General features: G+C 38.5%; 2 protein-coding genes across 5 annotated transcripts; both read left to right on the top strand.

Moving 5' to 3' along the window:
- The first annotated feature begins 2,594 nt into the window (after nt 1–2,594).
- dydc2 (DPY30 domain containing 2) lies at nt 2,595–6,496 on the top strand. Of its 4 annotated transcripts, XM_051417472.1 has the most exons (9): nt 2,595–2,671; nt 2,873–3,037; nt 3,849–3,971; nt 4,335–4,505; nt 4,730–4,990; nt 5,159–5,311; nt 5,618–5,770; nt 5,987–6,142; nt 6,342–6,496. In XM_051417472.1, the coding sequence occupies exons 2-9, from the start codon at nt 2,891–2,893 to the stop codon at nt 6,369–6,371; spliced, it is 1,194 nt and encodes a 397-aa protein (XP_051273432.1). In that variant the 5' UTR covers nt 2,595–2,671; nt 2,873–2,890; the 3' UTR covers nt 6,372–6,496. The 4 variants fall into 4 exon arrangements, with proteins under 4 accessions (XP_051273432.1, XP_051273430.1, XP_051273431.1 ...); XM_051417470.1 differs by lacking the exon at nt 6,342–6,496 and having other exon boundaries at nt 5,987–6,335; XM_051417471.1 differs by lacking the exon at nt 6,342–6,496 and having other exon boundaries at nt 5,621–5,770; nt 5,987–6,333.
- A 244-nt stretch (nt 6,497–6,740) lies between these two features.
- Nucleotides 6,741–9,449, top strand: LOC127373218 (peroxiredoxin-like 2A). Its single transcript, XM_051417474.1, has 5 exons — nt 6,741–7,153; nt 7,329–7,420; nt 8,237–8,377; nt 8,594–8,758; nt 8,902–9,449. Exons 1-5 carry the CDS (start codon nt 6,964–6,966, stop codon nt 9,013–9,015), a joined length of 702 nt encoding a protein of 233 aa, XP_051273434.1. The 5' UTR covers nt 6,741–6,963; the 3' UTR covers nt 9,016–9,449.
- The last annotated feature ends 939 nt before the right edge of the window (nt 9,450–10,388 follow it).

The following is a 10,388-nucleotide window of genomic DNA, read 5'->3' as shown; positions in this document are numbered from 1 at the left end:
CCTCTAAAAGTTGCTGTTGCTGATACAACCACTAGAGGGCAGCATCATGTTTATTTAGTCCTTCTATTCAAACCTATACAGTGTTTTGTTTCTGTTGGTAACTCTTGATATCTCTAACCTAAAAATCTTTTGTGATTACAGTTACATGTTCACAAGGCAGAAAAGTGGGCAAAAACTATTTAAGGACCAAAATCTGATGTTTTGATGTAGAAATGATAGAAACAATCCCCTAAATGATGTTGGAGTGTAGCTGTCAAATGTCAAAATATGCATATTTTTATTTACATTTGCTCAAATAACCTCTCTATATGCAGTGATAGGGACAGGGCTGCATCAGTGCACTGATTGGGTGAGTCCTCCTGTCGTCGTGAAGGCTATATTTGGCTGAAAGGTGTGTAGTATGATTATACAAGGAAAATGATATCTGTGATTACAAATGTTAACTGGGTGTCATCTGTTTCTTGGAAATGGAGCCTGCTGCAAATTTTCCCACCTTCTCCTCTCCCATGTGAGTAAACTGCCCCAGTTTCAGGACAGGGTGGATGTAAAATTACATTAAAGAGCCTAGGCTTTGTCACTATCAAATATATTAAGCATATATGAAACAAAAATGGCCCACAGCGCTGAAACTGCCCTTGGTGGCGTTCTTCTTAACTCTGCTGCCAGGATTTGAGTGCTGCTTTTGAGGCATATAAAGTGTGTGATGTGTAAACATACAGTATATGTGGTGGGTCTACTGGGTAAACTGCGGGACATCTTTTCATTTTTTTCACCCCCCCATTGGTCGCATTGCAGAAAACAGATATAATATTTAAAATATTTCACTTTCAGTAAAATTAGAGTAAAAAAAGATTTAAGATTACTGTAAAGCTGACTGAAACATTCAAGACACTAATCCTTATGATTCAGATTAAACACCTTGCTTCACCCAATAATGACTCCAAATCTGCTTTAGTAACTGAAAAATCTTAATCTTAAGATGTTGAAAAAGTGCAATTTTTGTATTCAACTTGTTGTGTCTCCTCAATTTATGTGTGACTATGTTTGCCTCAATACCATTTTATCATTTATGTTTGGTTTATTTCATTTTTTTTTTCATACCTACTTTATTTAGACACATTTAGGCATATTGTATTTCATATATATATACTATTCTAGTATGTTTATTCTAATCTATTTTTTAATGCATATAGTATAAACTAATGAGTAACAGGATACCAGACAACTGTCACTCTTGGGTTTATTATAATGATAATAAGGTTGTTTTTTTTAGTAGCAGTAGACTAGCAGTATCAGTAGTAGTATTAGTAGTAGTATTAGTATTAGCATTAGTATTAGTAGTAGCAGTAGTAGTATTAATAATAGCAGTAGTATTAGTATTAGTATTAATAATAGTATTAGTATTAGTATTAGTATTAATAATAGCAGTAGTATTAGTATTAGTATTAATAATAGCAGTAGTAGTATTAATAATAGTAGTAGTATTAGTATTAGTATTAGTATTAATAATAGCAGTAGTATTAGTATTAGTATTAATAATAGCAGTAGTATTAGTATTAGTATTAATAATAGCGGTAGTAGTATTAATAAGAGCAGTAGTATTAGTATTAGTATTAGTATTAATAATAGCAGTAGTATTAGTATTAGTATTAATAATAGCAGTAGTATTAGTATTAGTATTAATAATAGCAGTAGTAGTATTAATAAGAGCAGTAGTATTAGTATTAGTATTAGTATTAATAATAGCAGTAGTATTAGTATTAGTATTAATAATAGCAGTAGTATTAGTATTAGTATTAATAATAGCAGTAGTAGTATTAATAAGAGCAGTAGTATTAGTATTAGTATTAGTATTAATAATAGCAGTAGTATTAGTATTAGTATTAATAATAGCAGTAGTATTAGTATTAGTATTAATAATAGCAGTAGTAGTATTAATAATAGCAATAGTATTAGTATTAGTATTAATAATAGCAGTAGTATTAGTATTAGTATTAATAATAGCAGTAGTATTAGTATTAGTATTAATAATAGTATTAGTATTAGTATTAGTATTAATAATAGCAGTAGTATTAGTATTAGTATTAATAATAGCAGTAGTATTAGTATTAGTATTAATAATAGCGTAGTAGTATTAATAATAGCAGTAGTATTAGTATTAGTATTAGTATTAATAATAGCAGTAGTATTAGTATTAGTATTAGTATTAGTATTAATAATAGCAGTAGTATTAGTATTAGTATTAATAATAGCAGTAGTAGTATTAATAATAGCAATAGTATTAGTATTAGTATTAGTATTAATAATAGCAGTAGTATTAGTATTAGTATTAATAATAGTAGTAGTATTAGTATTAGTATTAGTATTAATAATAGCAGTAGTATTAGTATTAGTATTAGTATTAATAATAGCAGTAGTATTAGTATTAGTATTAGTATTAATAATAGCAGTAGTGTATTAATAATAGCAGTAGTATTAGTATTAGTATTAGTATTAATAATAGCAGTAGTATTAGTATTAATAATAGTATTAGTATTAATAATAGCGGTAGTGGTATCAACGGAAGTAGGAACCTTTTTAAAAGAATTGAGGGGAGCATTAACTACGTGACACCGTTACCATGGAGACGCAACTGCTACGTCCGGACGCTCGGTGAAAAGGGTTTGTTTTGGTAACGTCTTTATCCTTGTTTTGTGGCTATATTGGTAAATTAGTTGTTACATTAAGCTTATTATATTAATAATACGCAGTACAAATAAAACTAAATACCGTGTAGCTGAATATTAACTTAAAATAGCTCATTTTCCAATAGTAACTTATATGTTAACCATTCATGGAGTTCATATAAGTTGTGTTTCGATTATGTACGCAGGATAAAAAAAAAAAAAACATGGACTCTGAGTATGTGAAAAGACATCTGGGAAAATGTCTGGCCGACGGACTGGCTGAAGTGGCCGAGCAGAGGCCGGTGGACCCCATCCTCTATCTCGCCCACTGGCTGCACAAGTACAACGAAAACGTTCAATATGAGGCAGAGGTAAGCTGCTGTGTTGTTTCATTGTCAGTAGGGGGCGGCATCACACAACTATGTGTCAACCCCCCTTCATTTAAAGTCCGTTTGAAAATGTAGTTTAACACACCAATGGAAATTATAAGTACAACCAAGTAGTGGTCTTAAGTAACGTTACAAGTCTGAGTATTACGTTACATTTATTCAATAGCTAGTGACTATACACTGCAGATTAAACCAATAAAATGATCCTATAATGATATTTGGTCCACCTCTGCCAGCTCCAACATTAGCGTACTGCTTACATGTTAATTAATTTGTAATAATAATCGTGATATAATCCTGACAGGGGTCTGCCAGTTACATTGGTAGTTTAAATCAGCTATAATCAATATTTTTTTATAAGAACAAGTGGCAATACCCCACGGAAACACTGCTATTAAACTGCTAGTACTAAAGCTACTTATACCTCCACTACCACTACTACTACTACTACTACTACTACCTCAAAGCCCTGATCTTCAGATAGGTTTTGAGAACTGCAGTAAAGGATGACACAGACTTAGACAGTCTAAGCTCCTCAGGCTGAGCGCAATAAAGCTTATTGGGGCTGTAGCAACGTCACCTTTTACCTTCAGCTCAGATTCAGAAACTGCTAACAGAGCATGCAATGTCTGGAGATCTACTGCTGCCACAAGTTCATAATAAATGAAAGGTCAAAGGGTCAAACCCTTTATAAGCTTTAAAAGGTGTCAATTTTTTGTAAAACTGTAGGTTTCAGGCGTGCTAAAAACAATAAAGTAGGGCCACAATCAAAAGCCTGTTGTTTTATTTGCAGAAAAAGGCCCATTTGGCTATCCTGGAGCAGGAGCGGGCGAAAGCCAGAGAGGAGGCGTTGTACCAGGAGAAGCTGAAGGAGGAGGAGCGAAAGATCACCGAGGCCCTGGAAGACTCTAAAAAAGTATGTTATGTGTCGAAATCGGTGTAACAGTCAGTTACCTCCTTCAGTCTAAAACCTCCTTCTAAACCAGTTTTCTTGTTCCGCTGGAGCAACTGATGTTTTAATTTCTGTAGTTTGAGTCTAGTTTTATCACAATTAGACTTTAGAAGGTGAATGATAAAGTTAATTTGAAACAAAGACCAAGAGTTTGGAGGAAAATCAGACAAAGAGAGAAGAGAGGAAGGAAGAAAAACAAAGGTATTACTGTAATATACTCCACTTACATTTGCTCCCATTGGAGTACATTTGAACATCTTTTTAACACTTTACTTGACATTTTGAGCAAAATCCTTCAAGAGCATGTCAACATCACCACATCAACAGATCTCTGAGAAGGAGCTTACGGGGTCAGATGCACCCACGCCAGCCACAACAGGATCTGCTGAGGACAACAAACCTGTGACAGTAGAGAAACCAAACACCCCTGATCCAGAAGACCTGCAGGGCCCAGACGAACGCCAAACTGAAGCTCTGAAAAATGACACTGAACCGGAGGTGATAAAATCTCAAATCTGTGTGCTTCTGGTGGTGGTGCCTCCTTGATCTTTTGCAATCACTTCTGGTTTGGTCTTCTGTGAGCTTTGGTCCTGATTCATGACCGTTACCGAGGTCTTTTCGGTGGCGGGGCAGAGTACTATGATTATTCTAAAGCATGACTTGCCTCATATGGTGTGGAAATACAGTCATCAAATGGTTTAAGGAGATGATGTGTCTGCCAGGGGACAGGTACAGATAATGTAACCAGTCCAGAGCCACCTGAGAGAAGACCAGTGGAGGCCAGTAGCTCTTCCCTCTCTGAGGCCCTCAGCACTGAGGTCAAAGAGGAGTCTGCAGAAATGCCTGTTGAAAAAACCGAAGTGGAGCCGAGGAGCGATGAAGCAGAAGAGAAAACAGAGGTGGAGCCAAGTGACAATCATGTAGAGGAGAAAACGGCAAGCACCAATGAAATAGAAGTGAAAGAAGTTGACCAAGAGGAAAAGGTGATGAGACACTGTAGTACCTGGATTATTTAGTGTTAACATTTCATTCATAACAAATAAAAAAGTAAGTCAGGGTTAACCTGAAACACTTGTGACAGCTGCTTATGTTTCACTGTGACGCTAAAATGTTTAAATTACATATTATTCTGTCTCACAACTGCTCTTCAGGTGGTTGATCAAGCTGCCACTGCTGAATCTGAGCAGACTGATACACTGCACTCGACTCCCGGCGGAGACGCTGATGACTTAAAAACAGACAAAACAGAAGAGCTTCATGACAAACCGAGCCCTCGTTCCCCAGACCAGCAAGACACAGAGAAGGTGATGCTGCTGCAATGCAGGTCAAGTGCTGCTGATTTAGGTTGCCATGTGTATAGACTGAGGATGCAAGAGATGCAGGATAAAGAGACAGGAAGAACAAAGCATAGATGAACAGAGTGGTAAAGAAGATTTGAGGCAAAGTGAGCTGAAGAGATTAAACATTACAGATGATGACAGGAGAAAACAGCAGCTGAGAAGAGTGAGAGTAAGTAAGAAAAGGTTGCATGTGTTCAGGTGAAGAAGATACAGGCAGGTCTGAACAGAGTAAATATACGTGTCTACCAAATTTTTGCACTGTTTCACCAGCAGGTTGATGAAAATGAAACTGGTCATTTGGAGTCAGACCCACAGAGTGAAGGTCTCAAACCAGAGGAGACGTTTTCTACCGAAGAACAGACGACAGAAACTGAACAGGAGACACAGAAATCAGGTTCTCTGCCTCTGCAGGACCAGGAAAAGGTGGCTGATTTTTGTAGAATGTTTCTATCTTTGGATTACTTTGACACAGCAAATAAGTAAAAGCAAGTCCAGAGGAGGCAGCGGTGATGAGTTTGAGAACCAAGCAGCAGTAGACAGTCAGCCAGAGGGAAGACTCTGATGAGGATCTGTAGATAGAAATGCAAAGACACATTTGTTTAATGCTTAACCAGAACTGTTCTGGCCACCTCATCTCAGGAGGCAGACGGGCAACGCACAAGCGAGACCGCTGATAGCTCGGCTCCAGCTGACAGAGACGCAACAGTGGAGGAGACAGCGTCCAGCGAGAGACCCGTGACTTCACCCGGGGGAACCGAAAACCCTCCTCCTGACATGGAACATGTCCAGGAGAAGGTAGACCCCGTAGGCCAGCTGGCAACGAGAGAAAGAGAGAGAAAATTAATAAAATAGTTTATTTCAAATGTGAAAATAATCCCACAAACAGGGCCTGGACTAAACTGATCTTAGTTTATACAGTTACACTCAAGATAGTTGGCATTTTTATAGTGTCACTGGTGAATAAGTTGTAACTAAGCTTTATGTTGCTTTACAGGAAGAAGAAAAAGAAGCAGACCAGGCGTGATCAAGTCAGTGCTGTTTGATGTTCCACTGATCCAACGTGTAGTTTAGCTTCAATATACATGTAATTTGTTTGATATAAATGTACAAAAATAAGTGTTAACTAAAGAATAAACATTCATCACCATACATTTCTGTGTTTCTGTGTGATTAAACTCCATCACAGCAGGGAAGGTGTGAAAATGAGGGTTTTAGTGTGATGAAGGTTCATGTGACTCATTTGCAGTAAAAGCCATTAAATCCACTTTATTTTAGAAATAAAGGAACAGATTGCAACACTTTCTTTTATTGTGCAAGCCTGCAATGTGTGATATTTTGGGGAATGACTGTGCAGATTTTTTGGTTTTCCTCGGTGACTTTTGAGCCGAAGGAGGAGGGCCAACGTCTTTTTCTACGGTTGTCTTCCCGCTGCAGACTCGATGACGGCGTCGCTGATCAAACTCAGCTGCGTCTGATCAGGTCGTCTGATCGGTATCTCGGTCCAAAGGGGGGAAGGTTGGGTCTGAGTAACGCTGGGAGGGTCAACTTTAGCTGGAATATAAAAGCGCTTTTATCCGCGGTGCAGGCGCAGAGAAGTTGTTGCTCCCGTGGTAGGAATGCAAGATGCATTAAATCAAAACGGACAGAAAGGAGAAATGGCAATGGGACTCGTCGCCAACGCGGTGGCCACCATCGGGGGCCTCATCCATGGTGTTACGAACTTCTTCACCAATCTGTTCCTGACACCACCGATGAAGGCCACTCTGAAGCATTTGGAGGACACTGAACTGAAAACTCTGAAAGGAGGTGAGTCAGAGCTTGTTTTTCTCCACAAAATCAGTTATTAAAAGATTGGTTGTTCTTTGGTTAAGTGGTGTGGGTGTGTTGAAAGGAGCTTATTGTTTAGTTGGAATGCGTTCTGCGTTCAGTCTGTTGCTCAACTCTTCTCTCTTTCACCCTTTTGCCTCATTTCGTCACTCAGAAATAAAGACCCTGAAAGCCAGATCACTGTGGGAGAGGTCTGGAGCTGTGATCATGGCAGTGCGGCGACCTGGATGATTTTTGTGCAGAGAGGTAATATACAGTGTCTGAGAGGACAGTCCTAGTCCTTACTGAGGCTGAATGTCTTTATGAAATAAGTTATTGGCCTCATTAAAATCCCTAACTTCTCCTTTCTACTCTTATTTCCCCTTAAGTAGCTGAAAGTCATCTTAGTCCACACAGTGTCTGTCATATTGGCTGTATCCAAACTGTATGGTGTTTACACACATATCCTAGACTCAGTGTTTCATCTTGTAAACATTACCCAAAATCTATCCTGACATATTTGGTCGTTTTGGGATCAACTACAATTTAACATTCAGTTCTGTCGGCGGTTTTTAATGTTGAGTGAGTTTGTAATGACCCATCAACCTGTGGGGCAGTGGGGTTTATTTAATACATTTGTGTTTAGAACTCTGATTTTATTCATCTCCAGCGGTGAACTCAGTCGCCCATGCACAGTGACAAATAATAAAAGACACAATTCATATTGAAGACATACTGCTACAGTCCACAACATATATATTCCCTGACACGAGGAGCCTGCTTAGCTGCTAAGGTAAATGGCAATATAAATACAATGAATCCATTAAGTGTAAGTAATGCATCCAAAAAACCCCACTAAAATAGGCAATGCATACAAAATATAACTTTATGTAATAACCTCAATACACAAAACAAAACCTTAAAAAAAAAAAAAACTAAATTTAAAAACAAACTATCTCAAATGTTTTAATTTACAGCTGGATTGTATCTATTCACCGTTTGATGTGTGCAGTGCCTTTGCATTTGTAGTACATACACAGTAAGCTGTTCATCTGACTGTTTTATATCCCCCATTGGCTGCAGGAGGCTGCAGAGCTGTCCTCTCTGAAACCCCAGCTGGATGAGCTGGGGGTCCCTCTGTACGCTGTGGTGAAGGAGGACGTCGGCACCGAGGTCCAGAACTTCAGACCGTACTTCAAGGGGGAGATTTTCTTGGATGAGAAGGTGGGACTGTTTTGTTTTCTGTAATGAATCGGTGCATTGTGTGGTCAGTTTCCCCCTGATACTGAGGAGATGGAACACATCTTCAGAACTGGCTGTAGCCAGTTTTTTCCACCATGACTTCTTGCAAACACACTGAAGTCATTCAGGATCTGTGGGAAATGGGTTTAAGTCTGCATGAATGATTAAAAGTCTTTGGTTTGTCTTCTTGTTTTGCAGAGGCGTTTTTATGGGCCCCGTGAGCGGAAGATGGGTCTCCTGAGTTTCTTGCGTGTCGGGGTGTGGATGAACGGCCTGAGGGCCTTTAAGAACGGCTTTGTGGGAAACGTTTTGGGAGAGGGCTTCGTCCTCGGCGGGGTCTTTGTTATTGGAAGAGGAGAGCAGGTAAAACCTCTACAATCTACTTGACAAGAATTTTTCTAACAGTAACAATAAGTTGAATAGTAAAATCCATGTATTACACACACAGGTGGAGATATATAATTTATATTTTGTTAGAGGAAAAACATTGTTTTATTGTCCCGCAGGGAATACTTCTGGAGCACAGAGAGATTGAATTTGGAGATAAAGTCAACATTTTAGACGTCATCCGAGCTGCCAGAAGAATATCACAAGAACTTCTGTCTTTAGAGAAGAAATAAGGCTTTCTATTACCAATGGTGGATAATGTCATATCTGTTTATAAAAAAACATGCAGTTAATCACCTTAACATACCAATATCTTTCAGATAAAGTTTAGAACCATAAAATACATTAAAAAAAAATACACATGACAAATAAATAAAAAATCTAAAGTTAACATTTAGTGTGTAGGGAAAAAAAATCTTTGTAAAGTGCACATTGTGAGTTTGTTGGTGTACTGGTCTCTGGGGGGGAACCAGGATGCATTTTGGGGGTATGACCGTGTAGTAATAGGCTGAATGTGTTAATGATGGTCTGTCTTTAAACTCAAGAGAGCAAGCAGACCTGATGCCTGACACTCAGTTTCCTGTAGTACTCTGTGATACTGTTGTGTATCTTGGGAGCCAAGAACCGGTGACCTTTTGACCAATAAATCATGCATTTGTGCACCACAGTTTGTTTTTTTTTATTATTCACTGCTTTGAAGAAGTTGTTCACATGTTGGACTTCCTTAGAAGGCGTCTGAATTCCAGTGGCAAGAGGGTGGGACCGTTTTCAGAGCCAACATCACCATGCAACACCAGTCTGGTTTCATGCAGGGGCTTCTTTCAAATTTTGTAATATGAGAACTTCTGTCCAATTCACACAAGACCAGACACTTTTTGGTGTGTTTGCGTTGCAGTAGCTGGACCAGAATTACAGTCTGGAGTTTTCAGCTCTCACCAAAACAGCTATGGAAACTGCTTACTATTCCTTTGTTTTAAAATAATACTATAATCGAAGCACATTCAGGGTGTGTAATTCAGGATTTAGTAACATAAAATTAACTTTACCTGCTTTTCCTGTGGGTCTACTTTGCTCTAGAACCCACCGGATATATTGATTGGTTGATAATATTATCCATTATTGACCTATTTTAGACACATGCTGCTCTTTATCTGTGTAGGTGTTATCTGATATGACCATTTTTTCAGTATACACCCATCAACCAGTTATGCAGCCCCACATGCAACAAACTTTAATGTTCTTTTCAGTTCTTGGACCACTTTTGATCGGTACTGACCACTGCAGACCGGGAACACCCAACAAGAGCTGCCGTTTTGGAGATGCTCTGACCCAGTCGTCTAGCCATCACAACGTGTCCCTTGTCAAAGTCGCTCAAATCCTCACTCGTGCCCATTTTTCCTGCTTCTAACACATCAACTTTGGGGACAAAAGGTTCACTTGCTGTCTGATATAGCCCACCCACTGACAGGCACCATAATAACGAGAATCAGTGTTACTCACTTCACCAGTCAGTGGTCATGTTATGGCTGATTGGTGTATAATGCAGATAGAAATGCTTGTGATGGTTCAGAGTAATGGAGAAGAAGCTGCTCTCAGTAATGTCAAC

Source organism: Dicentrarchus labrax, unplaced genomic scaffold, assembly GCF_905237075.1.
Source record: "Dicentrarchus labrax unplaced genomic scaffold, dlabrax2021, whole genome shotgun sequence".
In the NCBI taxonomy this organism is placed as follows: Eukaryota; Metazoa; Chordata; class Actinopteri; family Moronidae; genus Dicentrarchus; species Dicentrarchus labrax.
Note: the sequence above shows the minus strand (reverse complement) of the source record. Positions and strands in the feature narration are given on the sequence as shown.

Bases quoted from the DNA above. Each gene is read 5' to 3' on its own strand.
- dydc2 (XM_051417470.1), top strand. From the start codon at position 2,891: ATGGACTCTGAGTATGTGAAAAGACATCTGGGAAAATGTCTGGCCGAC. The intron at 3,038-3,848 runs GTAAGCTGCTGT...TTTTATTTGCAG, and splicing joins ACGTTCAATATGAGGCAGAG to AAAAAGGCCCATTTGGCTAT. The intron at 3,972-4,334 runs GTATGTTATGTG...CCACATCAACAG, and splicing joins CCCTGGAAGACTCTAAAAAA to ATCTCTGAGAAGGAGCTTAC.